Source organism: Sapajus apella, unplaced genomic scaffold (assembly GCF_009761245.1).
Source record: "Sapajus apella isolate SASKATOON/1434 unplaced genomic scaffold, GSC_monkey_1.0 scaffold21, whole genome shotgun sequence".
NCBI lineage: Eukaryota > Metazoa > Chordata > Mammalia > Primates > Cebidae > Sapajus > Sapajus apella.
Genome location: NW_022436961.1, coordinates 25,704,155 through 25,726,102, shown reverse-complemented (window position 1 = coordinate 25,726,102; position 21,948 = coordinate 25,704,155). Strand labels below are relative to the sequence as shown.

Below are 21,948 nucleotides of genomic sequence, written 5' to 3'. Positions count from 1 at the left end.
TCGCGCAGAGCAGGTGTGGGACGTTCTCCGCGGGCACGAGCTACGGGGAGGATTTCCGGACGCTTTCTGATTGATTTTGGGGCTTTTGACCCAAAGTTCGGCGGCGAAGTGCCTCCACCCTCCTCCTTCTCATGGATCTTCGTGGACAGAGCGTCCAGGCCGCCTCGACGGCTCCAGCAGGGCGCGACCCAGGACCCAGGACGGCGTCTGGAACCAGGCTATGGCTCCGGGACCCCAGGACCCTTCAGTTAGTCTTCGTCGTCGCAGTTCTGCTGCCGGTGAGCGGGCTGGGCCGGGGCAGGGGGAGAGGGGGAGGGGGACGAAGCGAAGATCCTGACCCTGGTCGCCTGTAGACGGGCGTGTCCGGGCAGGACGAACACCTCGTTGGAGTCGGGGGCAGAACTCGGTCTCGGGGCTGGGCTCGAGCGACCCTGCCGCGATGGAGGAGCAGAGCGCGGGGTCACCCCCGTTCTCAGGTGCGGTGAGGATCGAGTTCCAGAATCAATGGAAGGAGTATGGAAACTTATGAAAAAACTTATGAAAAACTTATGAAAAGTCAGTATGGAAACTTATGAATGAACCTCTGGAAGCCACAAAGCGGTTGCCTCTTTGGTTACTTACTTAGTTAAGAACAGTAACCCTATGTTTACATTGTTAAACGCGCTCGGAGATTGATTCAACACCCATTGAAAAAGCTTTCCAGGTCGGGCGCGGTGGCTCACGCCTGTAATCCTAGCACTTTGGGAGGCCGAGGTGGGTGGATCACCTGAGGTCAGGAGTGCAAGACCAGCCTCGCCATCATGGTGAAACCCCATCTTAAAAATAAATTAATTAATTAAAAAAAAAGAAAAGAAAAGCAAAAGCTTTCCAACGCTGTTTTTTTGTTTTTTTTTTTTTTTTAAACTTTTATTTCCTCTGACCTGAAAATGTCAGCAAGGGTAGGAAGCTCTTAACCTTGCAGTCAGGGTCTTCCACTCTCACCCGTGTGTCCCCTCTGCCTCTCACAGGTAGGACCCGGGGCTGACCCTTCCTTCAGCATAAACGGTGTAAATAAAGTTCTCTTTGCGAGTTGGCTTTGGAAACTGAGATTGGCAGTGGTGTGCACAATAAGGACATATTATAAATAAAACGGGCCGGGTGCAGGGGCTCACATCTGTAATCCCAGCACTTTGGGAAGCCGAGGCGGGTGGATCACGAGGTCAGGAGTTAAAGACCAGCCTGTCCAAGATGGTGAAACCCCGTCTCTACTAAAAAATACAAAAATTGGCCGGGCATGGGGGCAGGTGCCTGTAATCTTAGATACTCAGGAGGCTAAGGCAAGGGATTCCCTTGAAACTGGTACGCAGAGGTTGCCGTGAGCTGAGATGACGCCATTTGCACTCCAGCCTGGGTGACAGCGAGACTGTGTCTCTAAATAAATAAATAAATAAAATTTAAATACATAAATAGGGCAGGCGCAGTGGCTCATGCCTGTAATCCCAGCACTTTGGGAGGCTGAGGCGGGTGGATCACCTGAGGTCAGGAGTTCCAGACCAGCCTGGCCAACATGGCGAAACCCTGTTTCTACCAAAAACACAAAAAATTAGCCGGGTGTGGTGGCATACGCCTGTAATCTCAGCTACATGGGAGGCTAAGGTAGGAGAATTATTTGAACCCAGGAGGTGGAGGTTGCAGTGAGCCAAGATTGTGCCATTTCCACTCCAGCCTGGGCAACAGACTGAAACTCTGTCTCAAAATAAATAAATAAATAAAATGTGCAGACTTCCAAAACTTTTCCAGAGTGATTGAGATTTTTGCCAACAGCACTTTCTAAAATCCCTAAAAAAAAAAAAAAAAAAAAAAAAAAAAAAAAAAAAAAAAAAACGGCAGGGGGAGGAGTGGGGCCATTTGCATGTTTTCTTTGAATAAATTAATGTTAAATTCTGAAAAGCAGTATCATTTTCACCTGTCAAAAATTACACAACTAATTTCTTTAGTTTATAGTGGGTGGACCTTCCTTGAAGGCAGCTCAAGGAATGGCTGTGTCAGGACAGTGGTCCTGAAGACAGAATGTGTGGGTGACCTGTGTACACACACAGGTCAGCAGCCTGAGTTTCACAGTTTTGGAATGTGAGCTCTCTATGTCCCAAAGGAGGCTTTAATCCCTCTGTCAGTCTTGCCTTCATAAATGCATTTCAATGCACAATTGCTTTTAAAAATTTGGAGCGAACACAAATCACATTAGATGTTCTATGGCAGTACATTCAGATTCATCTTCTTTTTAACAAGGTATTGTATTTTACTGCATGGGTGAGTCACAGTTTAATTTACTGCTGCCGCCTAGGGGCAGCTGGTGAGATCCCATCCTGACTTTGCTAATTCCAACAGCATTGTTCTAAATACCTTCGTATGTATAGTGTGTCCACATGTCCATGTGCACCAGCTTATTGGGCACCTCTTTAGAAGTAGAAATTTACTTCTACTTCTATGGTATAAATGATTTCAGAAGTTTCTGTAGATGTTCACAAATGTACTGGGAGTATATGACCTGGAGACCCCAGATGAGACAGCAGGGGAGGGAGGCAGGGAGACTGAATTCCCAGCTGTGCACTTGAGAAACTGTGGTCAGCTGGGGCCAGTCCCTGCCACCTGCCATCCCTGTGAATGGAGATAAGGTCTGTGGCCCCAGGCTGTCAGGATAACATCAGGTGAGCCTGGAGCTGAGCTCAGTTCCTGACCCAGGTCCTGACTCTGTCAATCTCTGGGTCAGGTCCTTCCACATCTCTTAGAGAGGTCATTCCTCTCTCTCTAAGTAGGAATCCAGAAGTTCTTACATCTCAGAATCCTGGACTCTCAGGCTGTCAAGGACTCCTGGGATGGGAGGCTGGGAACAGCTGGGCCCTGCCATGCTTCCCTCCAGCTCTGTGACTCTGGTGTGGCCCCAGCTCCTGCTTGTAAAATGAAGAGGAGATAAAAATCTTCAGCAGCCCTGTGTAAACCTCAGAGGGCTGTGTCTGCAGGTGTCGGAGGACAAATCGTATCCTCAGGGCTGGTGTCAGTCTCTCTGGACTGGATCCTCAGGGCACGTGTCCTCCACCCAGCAGAGGCTGCACCTGCTCCTACCTGCACCTCAGTATGGGCTCCCTGAGCTTGGGCAGAAGCTTCTGAAGACTGGGGTGGAGCGCCGTGGGGAGGGGCCATGGAGGAACAGAGGAACCAGACTTCAAGTGAGGGCAGCGATGGTGCTGCAGGGCCACAGCCTGGTTCACCTGCCTTGCCTCCAGTTCTACTCCTGGGTCGCAGTTTGAAGAGTGAGCAGGAAAGGTCTCCATCCACGTGGCCCCAGATGGCTGCTCACCCAGCTTATACAGAAGGGCTACAGTCCCAGTTCTGATCCTCTCTGTCTGTATCCAGGAGTGGCAGGGCAGCGAAGCCCTAACTTCCAGGTTGGAGGTGGGGACAGTGGGGACAGTGCCAGGCCTCAAGCCTGTGCTGTTGGGCAGCTGGTGTCCTGCTCCCAGCCAGAGACTGCACATCTTCATGTGGTGGATTTTCCTAACGACCCAGGGAGAGGACGGCAGGTTGTTTTCTCTGTTTTAAAAGTGGCAAAAATGAGATGCAGGAGCAGTGTCTCTAGCATTTTTGGCCTCACCTTCTGTATAATAGCAGCCATATTTGTGCCTCTGCAGGGCTAGAGTTCTCTGAGCAGCTGCTTCTCCAGATCTCTGCCCTGTACTTGGCCCTCTGGGAGCTCCTATGGTTGCTCAGCAGAGTCCACAGGCTCTTTGGGGTCCCTTCCCTGTAACACAGCCTGGAGCTTGTCCTTAGGCGGTGAGCTGAGGCCACCACTGCACTCACCTTATGGGCTTGGGGGAAAGGGATTCATCCAGGAAGTAGACAGTGAACCCTCTACTCTGAGAACACCTGTGCCTGGAGTCTGCTGGAGCCAGGGAGGACAAACGAGCCCCATGTGAATCCTGCTCCCTGGAGCCCACAGTGTGGTGGGAGAGGCGACAGTAGGGATCATATCACTAATAGGAGGTAGCATGAGAGAGGCCTGAGGTCTCACCACCCTTGCCTCACCTCCTCCACCGAGGCCGTGCTGGAGGGAGGCTGCACTGGTGTGAGCCACAGGATGTGGTTTTGTTGGCCTGAGGCTGTTGTTTGGTTATAGTCACCATTGAGGGTCCTGGAGGGAAGCCAGCCTCCTCTTTAAGGGCTTTTTTTGGCTGAGAGTGAGGATTAAATTGACATAAGACAGGTGCACAGGAGAAAAGCACATAGTTTTTTTGTTTTTTGAGATGCAGTCTTGGTCTGTCGCCCAGGCTGAAGAGCAATGAGGCAATCATGGCTCACTGGAACCTCCACCTCCCAGGTTCAAGTGATTCTCCTGCTTCAGCCTCCCGAGTAGGTGGGATTACAGGTGCCTGCCACATGCCTGGCTAATATTAGTATTTTTAGTAGAGATGGGGTTTCACAATGTTGGCCAGGCTGGTCTCGAACTTCTTAGCTCAGGTGATATGCCCGGCTCAGCCTCCCAAAATGCTGCAATTACATGCATGAGCTACCATGCCCGACCAACACACAGATTTATTTAATGCAAGTTTTACCTGTCACAGAAAAAGCAGTAAGAGTCAGTTACCAAGTAACTTGTGAAGAAGCAAGTAACTATGAGGAAGGCTAAAAAGGGAAGTGGTTCTATTCTAGCAAGGGCTGCACAGGACTCTCTTAGCCTCGACTTGTCATCCTTAAAAGGAGGCTGTTCTATGTTTCCCTGGGGACTTTCATCTCCTGTTTTTAGGAAACACAAAAGAGGTCAAAAGGATCTTCTTGCACTTGCTGTTTTTCAATAGCCTTTAATTCATAATAGTCAATAGGCCAGGGTGGGCAGGGTGCGACGGCTCACACCTGCATTCCTGTCAAGGTGGGTGGATCCATTGAGCCCAGGATTTCAAGACCACTTGCAGAAACATAGTGGAACCCTGTCTAAAAAAGCACACACTTACACACACAGACACACACACACACAGAAAATCATGTTGTGAAAAAATCCAAGCAGAATGCATACCATTTGATTCCTCTTCTTATTAAAATGCAATTAATCTATTAGGACAAAAAGCAGAAGAATTATTGCTGGGGACATAGGGGTCCAGCAGAAGAGAGGATTACACTGAATAATGAAGAAACACTGCAGGGCAGTAGACATGTCATTATCTTCTCGCGGTAATAGTTCCACAGTGTATACATACATCTCAGTCTACCAAACTACCTAGTTCAAGAATGTCCACTTTGTTTCATATCCATTATACCTCAATCTATTTTTAAAAAATCTTAAATAGAATATAAGCACTTAAGTTTGTACTGTATTCCCTATAGCTCTTGCACATAGATCATAGAAATATGTATACATATAAAGTCAGTATCCAATTAAAATGGGATTCTAAAAGGTAATTAACATTAAAATGTGCAAGGAAAAAGGAGCCAAAAAATTCGACTAGACGTAGCTTAAATACGAAATGTACAGGTCTGTCTCAACTATATTGTTGCACTATCTGTAAATCCACTGGACAATACAGTTCAAAGTCAGAAATGCTTGGAAGGGCTGAAGAAACAAGGCTCAACCATATGTTGTCTATACGAGAGGGGAGTTGAAGACACACAGATGCTGTACGTTGAAAGTAAATAAGATGGAAAAAGTGTAAGGCCAGGAAAACTGCTGTGGTTATGTCAATGTCAGATGAAATTGATTATGTTAGCAGTGGATGAGATCTGAGTTACCTTATGCTGACAGCGGTGAATCCGTAGGGGTCCATAGCAACTTCAGCTCTTCGCCTCCTCAGAGGAAAGAACTGGACTGAGGGGCATAAGGCAGAAGGAGAGATGGAGGCAAGTTTCAGAGCAGGAGTGAAAGTTTATTGAAAAGCTTTAGAACAGGAAGGAAAGGAAAGAAAAGAAGGAAAGTACAACTTGGAAGATGGACAAGCAGGTGACTTGAGAAGCCAAGTGCACAGCCTGACCTCCCAACTTGGGGATTGATAGGTTGGCACACTTCAGGGATCCTGCCTCATTTCTCCCCACTTTAAAAATCTTATTGGGAAGCTGCTGATCACTTTCAGGTGTTTTCTTTGTATTAGCAGACTGCCTTTTTCTGGAATCAACAATACTTTAGAGAAACAGTTAAGGACCCCCTGATGGTCACCCAAAACTGCTAGTGTCAGAAGCTGGGAGCTCTCTCCTGCCCTGCTCATACCTGACTACTGTAGCAAGTTTAGGACCCAGAATATTATGGGAGATCAAAAGGGACCGTTGTAGTTAAAAAGGTGAATTCTTCAAGGAGTATAATAATAACCACAAATTGTATATGCCTGGTAATACAGCTTAAAAACACATGATGCAAAAATGGAATGAGAAGGAGATTAAATCAGCCCTTTCTCTGCAATTGATAGAATGAGCCGATGAGAACACCAGCTAGTTAACTGGCAAGCGATCTGAACACTATCAACCACCTTGATATGACTGGCATTTAAAGAGCAGGAGTAGAACATCCACTGAAGATTCTTTTTTTTTTTTTTTTTTCCTATGCTTATGATACTCTTGCCAAGATAGACCAGGTTCTGGGCTATAATACGTACAAAATGACCTCTAAGCTTAATGAAACTAAACTGGAAATCAGTAAGTATCCATAGAGAATTCTAAAATTTGGTTATTGAATAACACACTTCTAGAAAAAAATCTATGGTTAAGAGAAATCAAAAGGGAAGGTAAAATATTTCAAAATAAATAATAAGGACAATATAACCTGAAAACCGGCGGGAAGTGGCTAACAGTGCGGGGGTGGAATATCCAGCAGTGTTCCTGTGAGAGAATTGGGGGTTGGGGAGATGGGGAGTTACTCCTGAAGGATATGCATTTCCTTTTTGGAGTGGTGAAAATATTCTGAGATTGATTATAGTGATGATTGCATAGCTGTGAGTATATTAAAAACTACTGAAATGTGGACTTTAAATGGGTGAATTTGTATGACTAATCATAATTATGTGAATTGTGTCTCATTAAACCTGTCAAAAAAAGAAAAAAAAATAGAATCTATGGCCTGAACATGTACACTAATCAATCATAAAATATAAGTGTAAATTTAAACCAAACAGGCCAGGTGCAGTGGTTCACGCCTGTTATCCCATCAGTTTGGGAGGCTGAGGTGATGGATCACAAGGTCAAGAGATTGAGATCATGGCCAACATGGTAAAACCCCCTCTCTACTAAAAATACAAAAAATAGCTGGGCGTGATGTCGTGCTTGGGAAGCTGAGGCAGGAGAATCGGTTGAACCTGGGAGGTGCAGGTTGCAGTGAGCTGAGATCATGCCACTGCATTCCCACCTGGTGACAGAGTAAGACTCCATCTCAAAAAAAAAAAAAAAAAGTTTAAGCCAAACATAAATTTTGGAAACATAAATGAAGGAAATAGAATACAAACAACAAAAAGAATTGAACAAATGGACTGTGGTGTGGTGGCTTATGCCTGTAATCCTGTAATTCCAGTACTTTGGGAGGCAGAACAGTTGAGCTCAGGAGTTAGAACAGTCTGAGCAACCTGGCGAAACCCCAGCTGTACAGAATATACAAATATTACATGGGCATTGGGACCCATGTAATTGGGCCACTTGGGGGACTGAGGTGGGAGGACCACTTGAGCCTGGGAGGCAGAAAAGGCAGAGATTGTAGTGAGCAGAGATTACCACACTGCACTCCAACCTGGATGACAGAGGGAGACCTTGTATCAAAGAAAGAAATAATAAAAAAAAGAATTGACAAAATGAAAAGTTGGTCTTCAGAAAGGGGGAAAAAAAAACCCCAACCTAATTAACACTTTGTTGGATGAGAGGGAGTAAGACTGTGAGAGCAGAGAAAGGAGACGCAGACATTGCCTGAACCTAGAGGGAGCCCAGCCCGAGAAGGAAGGATTTGGGAAACATGCCTTAGCTTCACTGTCAACAACTACTTGACAGGCCTTGATGTGGACCAACACTATGGTATGTCTTGCTTAGATCCAGGCAGTTGAACTGAGCCCAACATAAGTAGCTTTTATTGTAACCTTTTTGCTTTTGCTCAGAGGCAAAATTATATAAAATGTAATTAGATCTGTTTACAGTTAAATTAATTTTATACTTTAAAAGACTCCGAAGTTAGAAAAGTTACAAAAAGTATACAAAAAAACCATTTGAATAATAGCTGTTGACCTGATGAAGGCCATTATTGAATTGCTTAGTGTGTACTTTCTACAAACAAAGAAATTAACATCAATGCATTACCACTGTCTAATACGCAGACTGTGTTCCAATTTCTCTAGTTGTCTTCTAATTGTCATTTATAACACAGAGATCATGGCCAAAATCCCTGAATTTCATCTTTTTCTGTGACACTTTGATATTTAGTAGGAAGAGTTTGTCAAAGCCCTTTGTAAAGCAGAAATTAATGACTTAATGTTTGAGGCTATAGCCTGACTTTCTTCAGGGTTATATATAACTGTCATTTGTAAAAATGTATATGTTTATGTGTGTGTCTGTATGTGTGAGAGACAGAGACAGAATTCACCCACTGGTCAATTAAACACTTGGTCAAACTAAATATATTAGATGCTATTTCTGCTTGAGGGGCTCACATGTAGTTTATTGTTATTATTATTCTTATAAAATCTTTTCTTGCCAGCCACAGTGGTGCATGCCTGTTATCCAAGTTGCTTGGGAGACTGAGGCAGGAGGATCACTTGAGGCCAGAAGTTCCAGGCTGTAGTGGACTATGATCACACCTGTGAATAGCCGCTGCGTTCCAGCCTGGGCAACATGGCAAGACTCTATCAAAAGAAAAACAGAAATAACTCTTCTTGCTCACATTTTCTGGGGTAAAGGTATTTTATGTTATAATATGAGGAAAGGATACAGAGGTGTTTTTCTTTATAGAAAATAGCTGCCCTAACAGGCCAAGGGACAGACACACATACAAAAGAATGAAGGTTCGGAGCTGGAAAAAAGGTGTAAGTTCTGATGGCTTTTGTCACTTGGGATGAAGGGAATGTGAGATGGAGCCTGGGAGAGGTGAGGTCTGGAAGCTGCTCATGCCCATCTATGCTTTATCCCCACAGGTCCAAGTTGACTGTCCCAGCCTCTGGCAGGATCAAGCTCCCCAGCTGGCAGTGGCCGCACAGCAACAGAGGCACAGCCTCAAGGAGGAGTGTCCACCAGGTGTACTCTTATTTTTGAAAATCTGTTTATTTTATTTGACAGATAAACATTGTATATATTTATGGTATACACTATGATGTTTTGAACTATGTATGCATTGTGGAATGCCTAAATCCAGCTAATTTACATACTTACTGTGTATTTGTGGTAAGAACACTTAAAATCTGCTCTTAGCAATTTTCAACTGTACAGATCCAGAGCCCTGGGATAAGACCTGTTTGCCCTTCTCATCTGTGGGCTCTGCATCCGAGGCTGCAACAAACCACAGATCATAAATATGTGGGAGAAAACAATAAAAATGATAATCCGTCAATAAAAGTAGATAAAAGGCTACGCAGTATAGCACTTATTTACATAGCATGTCTATTGTATTAGGTATTACAAGTAATCTAGAGATGGTTTAAAGCATATGTGCCTGGCTTATATGCAGTACCATCCCAATTTATATCAGGGAGTTGAGTACGTGCAGAGTTTGTTCCATGGAATATATTCCCTGTGAGTAGAAGGAAGGAGTGTACAACACATTACTTTATTGACTGTAGTCACCATCCCCACAGACATCTCTTGAATTTCTCCCCATCTAACTGAAATTTTATATCCTTTGACCAACATCTCTTCAACTCACCATCCAACTCCAGCCCTGGTAATCACCATTTTACTCTCTACCTCTTTGAGATCAACTTTTTCAGATTCTACATGTGTGACATGGTGAGGTGTTTGTCTTTTGTGCCTGGCTTATTTCACTTAGCATAGTATCCTCCAGGTTCATCCATGCTGTCACAAATGACAGAATTTCCTTCTTTGTTAAGGCCAAATAGTATTCCATTGTGTCTGTGTACTCCATTTTCTATACTTTTTCAAACATCGATGGACACTTAGGTTGATTCCTTGTCTTGACCATTGTAAATAATGCTCCAGTGCACATGGGAGGGAAGATGTCTCTTCAACATACTGATGTCATTTCCTTTGGATGTACACCCAATAGTGGGATGACTAGATCATATAGTTGTTCTATTTTTCACTTTTTGAGGAACCTCCATCCTGTTTTCCATGATGGCTGCACTAATTTCCATTCCCACCGACAGTGTACCAGCGTTCCTTTTCCTCCCCATCATCATCATCAACACTTGTTATCTTTTGTCTTTTTGATAGTAGCCATTCTTACAGGTGTGAAGTGATATTTCTGGTTTTGACTTGCATTTCCCTGGTGATTAGTGATGTTGAGCATGTTTTTCATGTATCTGTTGGCTGCTTCTATGTCTCCTTTTGAGAAGGGTCTATTCAGGCTCCTTGCCCATGTGTCCATCTTAATTGGATTATTTGATTGCCTGCTGTTGAGATGTTTCAGTTCCTGTGTAGTTTGGATATTAACAAAAATCTTGGATCTTTTGGATATTGATCTCTCATTCTGTAGTTGTTTCTTCACTGTCTTCATTGTTTCCTTTGTTGTGCACAATCTGTTCAGTCTGATGTAATCTCATCTATTTCAGCTTTTGTTGCCTGTGGTTTGGGGTTCATAGCCAAGAAATCATTGCCCAGACCAACATCATGAAGGTTTTCCCCTATGTCTTCTAGTAGTTTTACAATTTCAGAGCTTATGTTTAATCTTTAGTCCATTTTGAGTTAATTTTTACATATGATGTGAGATAAGGGTCTTATTTCATTCTTCTGTATGTTAACTTCTACTTTTCTCTACATCATATATTGAAGAGACTGTTCTTTCCCATTTTGTGTCCTTGGTATCTTTGCTATAATCAGTAGACTGTAAATGCATTGATTTGCATCTGGGTTCACTATTTTCATTCCATCAGTTTATTTATCTTTGTTTATGCCATGACCATTCAGTTTTGATTACTATACCTTTGCAATATATTTTAAAATCAAGTAGTATAATGCCTTCATCTTTGTTCTTTTTGTTTGTTTTGCTTAAGACCACTTAGGCTATTTGAGGTCTTTTTCATTTCCATACAAATTTTAGAATTATTTTCTCTATTTTGGTGAAAAATGTCTTTGGAATTTTAATAGGCATTGCAATGAATTATAGATCATCTTGGGTAGTATGGATGATTAAACAACATTGAGTTTTCTAATCCATGAACATGTACTGTGCATTTATTTGTGTCACTTTCCATATCTTTCATCAATGTTTTACATTTTTTAAATCTTTCGCCAGTGTCATAAATTTATATAAGAGTTGCTGCCTTGACATCCATTTTTAGGCCCAATGTAAGTTGTTTAAAACCCAATCATACCACAGCATCTTTTGCCCAATTAATAATTCCTTTCCTTGTTTAATTGTTTTTTGATATAGCAATTTGTTCTTCACCTCCCTGACCCCAAACCCAACACATCCCACAGCAGCATAATGCATATATTGTTTTGCTTCACAGTAACCATCGGTACTGTTGGCTTTCTTCCCTCTTTTTCATTCTTTATTTTCTTTTTCTTCCTGAGTATGACTTGGTAATTTCAAATGATCTGTTTTCAAGCTCACTGATTTCTTTCTTCTGCTTAATCAGCTCCGCTGTTGATATTGTCTGTGGGATTTTTTAGTTCAGATATTCTGTTGTTGAATTTTAGAATTTCTGCTTGGTTCTTTAGCATGGTGTCTGTATGTACATGAAACTTCTCATTTTGCTCATGTATTGTTTTTCCGACTTCACGTAGTTGTCTGTCTGTATTGTCTAGTAGCTGACTGAGCTTCTTTAAGATGCGTATTTTTGATTCTTTGTCAGGCTTTTGTAAATCTCTATTAGTTTAGGGTAGTTACCTATGCTTTATTTTGTTTCTTTGGTGCTGTCATGGTTCCCTGATTGCTCAGCAGCCTGTGGCAATGTATTGGAATGTGTGCTTTGAAGCAGCAGGGATTTATTCCAGTCTTTACAGACTGGCTCTGTTAGGGAACGCCCTTCACCAGGCAGCCTGTTCACAGATTCTGGGCAGGCCATGTGGTGTGGTTCAAGGGTGGTCAGAGGCTGTATCCAGAGAGGCGACCTGAGGCCTGTGTCCATGTGTGCTGAACTGGCACTGGAGTGGGCCTTGAACTTAAGTTTGCAGATGTCAGCCAGGTGCTGTGATGGGTTCCATCCCTAGGTCCACAGGGAAGGGCCTGGAGCGTGAGTTCATGGGGACTGATGTGGCACTAGGGCAGACCTGGAAGCTGAGTCTGTGGAGGTGGGCCAGGATCCTGGGTTTGTAGCGCTAGCCGGAAGGCACAATCTAAGACTGATAGCTCACGCTGATCATGCCCTTATCTCTATGTCCCTCCAGACTTCTGTTTCCTGCACTTTCTGTTTCTTTATTCCATAGGGATAGGTTGGATGATTTCTGTGAGTCAGGCACCATACTAATCGGGATTATAAAAGGCCCTGCCCTCGGCTAGGTGCTATGGCTCCTGCCTGTAATCCAGCACTTTGGGAGGCTGAGGTGGGCTGACCATGAGGTCAAGAGATCAAGATGATCCTAGATAACACGGTGAAACTCTGTCTCTACTAAAAATACAAAATATTAGCTGGGTGTGGTGGCATGTGCCTGTAGTCCCAGCTACTTGGGAAGCGGAGGCAGGACAATTGCTTTAACCCGGGAGGCAGAGGTTGCAGTGAGCTGAGATTGCACCACTGCACTCCAGCCTGGGTGACAGAGCCAGACTTTGTCTCAAACAACAATAACAACAACAACAAAAATAAAACGAGGCCCTGCCCTTATGGAACCTTTTTTTCTGGGGTAGTATTGATACACAGATTAAATAACAATCAGAAATTCCTGATAGGAACCATGAATAATAATTAAGTGATGGGTGAGACAGGTTGGTGGGGCCTCTCAGGGATGGTGATTTTAGCCAACATCCAAAGTTGAACAGGGCTAGCATTGCAGAGAGCCAGAAACAGTGCTCCTGAGCAGCCTCCTCAGGAATGAGAGGCCCAGGGTCCAGGGGCTGGGGGATACTGAGCAAAGACAGGGCCTCTGTAGTGAGTGGACAGCAGACAGGTCAGGTGGGCAGCGTGGGCAGATCACATGTAGAAGAGGTTGGATTTTATTTTGTTGTTTTATTTATTAAAAAAAAAAATAGACTGGGGGTGGCATGGTGGCTCATGCCTGTAATCCCAGCACTTTGGGAAGCCAAGGTTCGTGGCTCACCTGAGGTCAGGAGTTCGAGACCACCCTGGTCAGTATGGTGAAACACTGTCTGTAGTAAAAATACAAAAAGTTAGGCAGGCGTAGTGGTGGGTGCCTATAATCTCAGCTACTTGGGAGGCTGAGGCAGGAAAATCGCTTGAACCTGAGAGGCAGAGGTTGCAGTGAGCCGAGATTGTGCCACTGTACTCCAGCCTCAGCAACAAGAATGAAACTTCATCTTTAAAAAAAGTAAAATACTTCAAAGATTTATATTGATTACATATTGAAGGGTAGTGTTTTAGATATTTTAGGTTCAGAATAGATTGTTAAAATTAACTTGACCTCATTCTTTTTACTATTTTAATATGGTTCTCATGGAATTTGAATTTCTTATGTGGTTTGTGTTATATTTCTTTCAGCAATGCCACTCAAAGGTATGTAATAGATGCAGAATTAATGAGAAGACCAAGCCTGGAAGAGTAGATTTCCTTGTCTGGATTCCACTGAGGGCAAAAAGAGGAGTTTCCCAGCCACTGTCAGCCTCTGGGAATTCTGTGAGATTTATACTGATTACATATTGAAAAACAGTGTTGTGGATATTCATTGGCTTTCCTCTCCCTTCCCAGGATCTCGTAGATCAGAACATACTGGAGCCTGTATCAGGTGCACAGAGGGTGTGGATTATACCAATGTCTCCAACAATTTGCCTGCCTGCCTCCTATGTACAGTTTGTAAATCAGGTACAGAATGTGTGGACCCCTTGCCCAGAGGTGGCGTGCGGAGTGATGAGGCGGGAGTTGCAGCCAATGTGGGTCAGGGAACGAAGTTCCAGCCCAGCTTGGTGTTTATCATACCCTGTTCCATGATTGTGACTTTGGATGATTAAAAAAAAATAGAAATCCTTTTTTATAATACATGCCACTGGGCTGGGAAATCTTCTAAACTACTGGCTGCAAGGGGGTGGGGGCATGATTACAGCACAGAGAACTCCTGGCTGAGTGGACAGGACTGGGTTTTAGTGTTGGCATGGATCTTCTCCAGGACCAGGCTCTCTCCCCGGGCTCTGTGCTCCTGGCAGGTACTCGGCCTCACTCAGCCTTCAGGTTCTCAGGCCCCTCCCTCTTCCCCAGGAAGGCCAGGCTTTTCGGAAGTCACCCAAGGGCTTCTCTCCTTGCAGAGCCTCTCCAGTGATGCCCTGCGCTTCCCTTGCTACTGACCATGTGATCCAAACGGTGCTTTTCCCCTAATCTGATGTAATAATTAATGAATCATGGTCCTTTTGTATGACCCTGAGTATTGGTAACAGCTGAAGGCTGGGTGTCCTGTACGAGCCCCGAGTGTGCTGGTGTAGAACCGGCCCTCAGAACTCCTTGGCAAACTGAGTTGAGCAGAGTGGGAGGGGTTGGGGTGGTGAGGAAGGGTCAAGGGACATGTCAGGGAAACTCATTGCCAAAACCTTGTGCTCTGGCATCAGATGAAGAAGAGCTAAGTCCCTGCACCACGACCAGAGACAGAGTGTCGGTGCAAGCCAGGAACTTTCCGGAATGACAATTCCACTGAGATGTGCTGGAAGTGCCACATAAGGTGACACAGCAGTCAGGGGGCCCCCGACAACTTTCAGGAACCTGAGAAGACCCGAGTCACCTGGTACCTCTTTCTCTCCCCTGACCCAATGGAGCCTCCAGCCCCATGAGGCATCCCTGAGCCTGTGGGGTCTCCTGAGCCTGTGGTGGCCCCTCCTGGTCCATCTGCCTGTCCCCACCCCTGCCCCCTGCAGCAGCCCCTTCCCACTCCTCCCCAGCACGAGTCCCTTTGGTCAGGCTGAAGTGTTCACTGGGCACAAGAGGCAAATTTCCAGGTCCCTTGATACTTTTCAGGGGACCTAGGAAATGTGATTTCCTTTTGAAATCAGAAGAAGACACTTAAATCCAGCTTGGTTTGTATTTGTCCTTATTCCAAGTTGGTTTAAAAGAATGTAATTTTTAGTATTTTCTATGCAGACAGGGACCCATAAAGACAAAAGTGCCCCCAGCCCACGAGAGTCATAGTAAGGCCATGGGTGGAGCTCTATTAAGGTCCCATGAGGAGCTGAGCCCACCCAGCCGGCCTTGCCCCTGGCCTCTGATTTCTCAGTAAGTCCTTCTTTTTCCTATTCGTTTTAAGGGCTAAGAGTAATTTGCTCTTCTCTGGCCCTCCAGTGTTTGCTGTGACTGGGAGGAACCAGCAGACAGGGAGGGGCAAGGGCTCACTTGTATTGTGGGTTAACTGGAGGATGGGGCCCAGTTGGTGGCTACATGGGCTTGTGATTTTCCCCTGGAGTGCGGCTCCTCCTAACGCAGGCCTCCCCTGCAGCCCAGGGAAGCTCAGTGTGTGCCCAGCACAGATGCCTCCTGGAGCTGCAGCTCTGACCCCAGAGCAGGGAGGCCGAGGGGCTGAAGTGCGCATGCTCAGACCCTTCCCCAGCCTCAACCAGGCAGCATGGAGGGGCCCTGCAGACACGAGGAGCCTGTCCTTCTCCTCATGCCTTCTCAGGGACATTGGGCAGGAGGGTGACTCCTCTTTCATCCCACCTGGCCAGCTTCCCCTCAAGAGTCCCCTCTCCCTCCCTGTGTGTACCCAGGTGCCCCAGAGGGATGGTCAAGGTCAGGGATTGTACATTGCTGGAGCGACATCAAGTGCCTTGACGAATCAGCTGCCAGTTCCACTGGGAAAACCCCAGCTGCGGAGGAGACAGTGACCACCAGCCCGGGGACTCCTGCCTCTGTGTCTTACATCCTACAGATTGTCACAGGGGTCATATTGTTTGTGGCTGTGGTTGTGTTTGTTTACATGATTTTTTTTTTTTTTTTTTTGAGATGGAGTTTCGCTCTTGTTACCCAGGCTGGAGTGCAACAGCGCGATCTCGGCTCACCGCAACCTCCGCCTCCTGGGTTCAGGCAATTCTCCTGCCTCAGCCTCCTGAGTAGCTGGGATTACAGGCACGTGCCACCATGCCCAGCTAATTTTTTGTATTTTTAGTAGAGACGGGGTTTCACCATGTTGACCAGGATGGTCTTGATCTCTTGACCTTGTGATCCACCCGCCTCGGCCTCCCAAAGTGCTGGGATTACAGGCGTGAGCCACCGCGCCCGGCTGTTTACATGATTTTATTTTGGAAGAAACTCACTTCTTTCCCGAAACTCATCTGCTCAGGTAGGTGCTGGCTGAGGGCGGAGCACTGGGCACTCTCTGCCCTGCCCTCTCCCACTTGGTTCCCAGAGACAGAAATGCCTGTCCCTGCCCCTAGTCTAAGTGTCTCCAGCCTGGCTCCATCTTCCTCCTTGTGATCACCCCATCCCCACATCCTTTACACCCCCCAGGACCCTGGTCTCACCAGTCCTCTCCCAGGGCTGGGGGTCTCCTCATCTCCCAGCCAAGTCCAGGAGGGCAGGGCCAGTTTCTCCCATGTTCAGGCCCAGCCAGGCAGGGGGCAGTCAGCTTATCAACTAGGTGACAAGGGTCAGAATGAGAAGTGGTCAGGGATTTTATTCAGCCTTCATCAGAGCAGAAAACAGATTTTCCACGTTTGTTTTTACAGTAATTCCCCTTCTATTCCACTACCTCAGGGTGTCCCTGAATTGCAAGGTCCTATTCCTGCCCCAGGCCCAGGGCTCCTTGTCCAGTGTCCAGCCCCCAGCCTGCCCCTACCCCCCACTGTCCTCTGGGAGGGTGGTACTGCATGGCCCCTCCCCACCTGCTAAGGATACTCCTTCTCTTCCAGGTGGTGGAGGGAACCCCGAATGTGTTCAGAGTAAGTTGGTTTCTCCAGAAACTGGGGGATCAGGGGTTCAGGAACAGCTTCCCATCCACTGCAGAGCCCGGGTGGGCACAATTCCTTGTCCTCATGTTGGCTCTGACTCTCTGACATGGCCTGGGGGGTTCTGGGCTGACTGTGGGGGACACATGGTCATTCTGAGAACCACAAAGACCTATGGGCCATGCTGCAGCCCTGTCCTTCCTGCAGCCTGAGTGACACCCTCACCCACAGCCTGCACCCTGGGGACGGGGTGACCACTTGCCCTGCCTCAGCAGTAGGTCCTGAATATGCTGAATCACAGCTGCCTTGGGTGACCTCATTGGAAGGGGTTGGGGATGGAAGGTCTAGCTGTGTACTGGGGACTCTGAACCTGAACCCTGGGTGTGAACTTAAGTGGGTGGTTTTCCTCCTAAGGTCTTTTCCTGGTGTTTATGTCCCTCATGAGGTCCTGGGGCTGAGGACAATGCCCACAACGAGACCCTGAGTTATAGAGACTCACAGCCCACCCACGTCCCTGAGCCGGAAATCAAAGATCAGGAGCTTACAGAGCCAATGGGTGTGACTGTACAGTCACCAGAGGAGCCACAGCATCTGCTGGTGAGTTGAGGATGGACTGTGTCATGCCTGGCCTGCTGCCCGCACAGGGCTTTGTAGGCAGTGGGAGAGGGCAGTGCCTCTGCTCTCCTGGCCCAGGTAGTGGGCATAGTGCTAGTAGTGTCCAGTGTCTGTTATTGCCGTCTTTATGTTCATGAGTACCTGATGCTCAGCTCCCTCTTATAAGTGACAACATGCAGTATTTGGTTTTGCATTCCTACATTAATTCGCTTGGGATGATGACCTCCAGCTCCATCCATTTGGCTGCAAACATGATTTTACTCTTTTTTATGGCTGTGCAGTATTCCATGGTGTATATATGCCACATTTTCTTTATCCAGTACACTGCTGATGGGAACCTAGGTTGAATCCATGTCGTTGCTATGATAGGTAGTGGTGTCTTTGGTAGAATGATTTGTTTTGTTTTCTGTATATGTTGGGTTTGCTGGGTTAAACAGTAGTTGCTTGAAAATTCTTTGAGAAATCTCCAAACTCCTTTCCACAGTGGCTGAACTAATTTACATTCCCACCAGAAGTATAAAAATGTACCTTTTTCTTCATAGCCTCGCCAACATTTGTTGTTACTGGCTTTTTAATAATCGCCATCCTGATTATGTGAGATGGAATCTCATTGTAGTTTTGATTTGCATTTCTCTGATAATTCATGATGATGAGCATCTTTTCATGTCTGTTGACAACTTGTATGGCTTCTTTTAAAGACATACAAATTATGTCTTTTGCCCATTTTTAATTGGGTTGCTTTTTGTGTGTTTAATTAAGTTGCATATAATTCCTGAATATTAGACCCTTGTCAGATGCATCATTTGCAAATGCTTTCTCCCATTCTGTAGGTTGTCTGTTTATTCTGTTGATATTTTCTTCCTTTCTTTTCTTTCTTTCTCTTTCTTTCTTCTCTCTCTCTCTCTTTCTTTTTTCTTTCTTTTTTGAGACGGAGTCTCTCTCTGTCACCAAGCTGAAGTGCAGTGGCGTAATCTTGGCTTACTGAAACTACTGTTTCCTGGGTTCAAGTGATTCTCCTGCTTCAGCCTCCCGAGTAGATAGGACTACATGCACGCCACCATGCCCAGCTAAGTTTTGTATTTTTAGTAGAGATGAAGTTTCACCATGTTGGCCAGGATGATCTCAATCCCTTGACCTTGTGATCTGCCCACCTTGGCCTCCCAAAGTGTTGGGATTAGAATTGCGAGCCACTGCACCTGACTCTTTGTTTTTTTTTTTTTTCATTTTTATTTTTTTGATGCAGGGTCTTCCTTGTAACACAGGCTGGGGTGTAGTGGCATGATCTCGGCTCACTGCAGCTTCTACCTCCCAGGTTCAAGTGATTCTCCTGCCTCAGCCTCCGTGGAAGTTGGGATTGCAGGCATGCACCACCATGCCCGGCTAATTTTTGTACTTTTAGTGAGTTGGGCCATGCTGGTCTTGAACTCCTGACCTCAGGTGATTTGCCTGCCTTGGCCTCCCAAAGTGCTGGCATTATAGGTGTGAGCCACCGCGTCCAGCCTGTTAATAGTTGATTTTTGGTGATAGTTTCTTTTGCTGTGCAGAAGGTCTTTAGTTTAATTAAATCCCACTTGACAATTTTTGTTTTTGGTACATTGCTTTTGAGGACTTAATCATAAATTCTTTGCCATGGCTGATGTCCAGAAGGGTGTTTTCTAGGTTTTCTGCTAGGATTCTTATAGTTCGTGGTCTTACTTTTTAAACCTTTAATCCACCTTGAGTTAATTTGTGTATATGGTGAAAAGTAGGAGTGTAGTTTTCATTCTTCTGCATATGGCTAGACAAATATCCCAGCATTATCTGGTGAATAGGGAGTTGTACTAGTCCATTTTCATACTGCTATGAAGAAATATCCAAGACTGGGTAATTTATAAAGAAAAAGAGGTTTAATGGACTCAGTTTTACATGGCTGGGAAGCCTCACAATTGTAGAGGGAAGGATGAGCAAAAGCACATCTTACATGGCGGCAGGCAAGAGAGCATGTGCAGGGAACTGCTCTGTATAAAACCATCAGATCTTGTGAGTCATATTCACTATCACAAGAACAGGACAGGAAGAACTCATCCATATGATTCAATTACTTCCCACATTTTTTCAATTCACTTTCAAATTAAAAATTAATCTAGAGGCTGGGTGCAGTGGCTCATGCCTTTAATCCCAGCACTTTGGGATGTCCAGGCAGGTGGATCATGAGGTCAGGAGATCAAGACCATCCTGGCTAACTGGGTGAAACCCCGTCTCTATAAAAATACAAAAAATTAGACGGGCATGGTGGCACATGACTGTAGGCCCAGCTACTCTGGAGGCTGACACAGGAGAATCTCAGGAGCCTAGGAGGTGGAGGTTACAGTGAGCTGAGGTCACGCCACTGCACTCCAGCCTGGGCGACAGAGTGAGACTCCATCTCAAAAAATAATAATAATAACATAAATATTCTGTATTCCCTTATCAAAGAAGATAGAATTGGTAGTCAAGCATTTTGTTGTAACTGGTTTGTGATTCATGTTACTCTTCAAATAAGTTATTCCTGTTTCTTCTCATGGCTGTTGGGTATTTTGTATCCATTATGAGTTGGAAAACCCTGTCATTCTGTTAGAAACTTACTGCATCTGTTATGTTTTTTATATTTCGATATTATAGTTTCATTATTAGCGATTTTAAATGACATTGAAAAAAATGATTAGTGTGTCTGCCCCCTTCCAAGAGTCTTGCCTCATTTTTGTTTCCCATCTTGTTGCCTAGACCACACCTTTCGGAACAATGTTCAGCTGTGCTTAGGAAGGCAGCTGTTTGGGTCCTGATTTGATTTCTGGGGAAGGCCTCCAACATGTCACCCTTAGGAATGGTGTTCACTTTTGGTTTCATATAGAAATTCTCCTCCTCAGGAATGCAGCCTCCTGTTCTAAAATGTTTAGAAAAAAATCAGAATTGGTGTGTAATTTTACCAAATGTCTTTCCAGCCTCCATAGAGATTGATGTTTTATTTAATTACCCTATTGATATGGTACAGGCTTAATGATCCAAGATCATTTACAGTCTTGGAATGAATCATTTTGTTAGGTTTTCCTGGGTGCCCTCATATATAGTCTTCTGCTGAGACTTCTGCTGGTAAAAATTCTGTAAGGAAGTGATCATCTCCTGTGAAGGTGGGTGGGAGTTGATTAGATGGGGCAGAAGGGGACTTTCTGGGGTGGTGGGAATGTTCTATGTCTTGATCAGGGGATGATTACCCCAGTGTATACAGTAGTCAGAGCTGGGCAGAACACTTACACAGTGAGCATTTACTGCATGTCACTTATGTCTCAATGAGCCACCATCACATAGAGCCTGAGAGCTACGCAGAACTAGAGGGTTATCTCCATCTCCATGGAGACCTGAGAGGGGAAGTGCTGCAGGTGTCAGGGCTGGCTGGTCGGGGTCAGTACTGGACTGCAGGACTCCTGACTGATCACAGCCTTCCCCACTGCGTGTTACAGGGACAGTCAGAAGCCGAAGGGTGTCAGAGGAGGAGGCTGCAGGTTCTAGTGAATGACGCTGACCCCACTGAGAGTAAGTGTGCTGTGCCTGGAGACACAGCAGGAGGGCAGGGAATAGGGACAATCCTACCCGCTATCCCCATAGCTGAGAGCTCTTTTGGAGCACTCACTGCCGCAAGCGCAGGGTCCTATGCCAATCCTGGGCTGATTGTCCCTGGAGCATCAGGACCCTCAGTCTCTTCTTCCCTCTTCTCAGTCAACACCTTGCTGGATGCCTCGGTGACACTGGAAGAAGGACACGTGAGGGAAACAATTCAGGACCAACTGGTGGGCGCCGAAAAGCCTCTCTATGAAGAAGGTGATGCAGGCCCTCTACGTCCTGCCTGTGAAACAATCTCTTCAGGAAACTACAGCTTCTCTGGTTTACCTTTTCTCTTACAAAGGGAGGAAGCCTGGAAGAGACAGTCCAGTGCTTGACCCACGCCTCAGCAAACTCTACTGTCCAGTATGGTGCAGCTTACCTGAGGTCTTACCACTTTGTCAATGCACTTGGAGTAATTTTTATAAAATATTGTGTGTGATAAGCAAACTGCAGGAATTTATATAACATTCTTTGGGGCACTGAGTTATACGATTGTGTATTAAGGGCATTTTAGGCCAGGTGCATTGACTCACACATGTAAACCTATACCTTTGGGAGGCTGAGGCATGTGAATTACTTGAGCT

The 21,948-nt window shown here is 45.5% G+C and overlaps 1 protein-coding gene across 1 annotated transcript; it reads left to right on the top strand.

Moving 5' to 3' along the window:
• Positions 1 to 21,811, top strand: TNFRSF10D (TNF receptor superfamily member 10d). The gene is given in 12 exon segments (XM_032288024.1): positions 1 to 278; positions 9,120 to 9,219; positions 13,962 to 14,086; positions 14,821 to 14,849; positions 14,851 to 14,919; positions 15,956 to 15,998; positions 16,000 to 16,164; positions 16,476 to 16,527; positions 17,096 to 17,334; positions 17,546 to 17,728; positions 21,223 to 21,295; positions 21,479 to 21,811. Coding segments are annotated over 12 exon segments (1,446 nt in total). The 5' UTR covers positions 1 to 131; the 3' UTR covers positions 21,700 to 21,811.
• Positions 21,812 to 21,948: the final 137 nt, after the last annotated feature.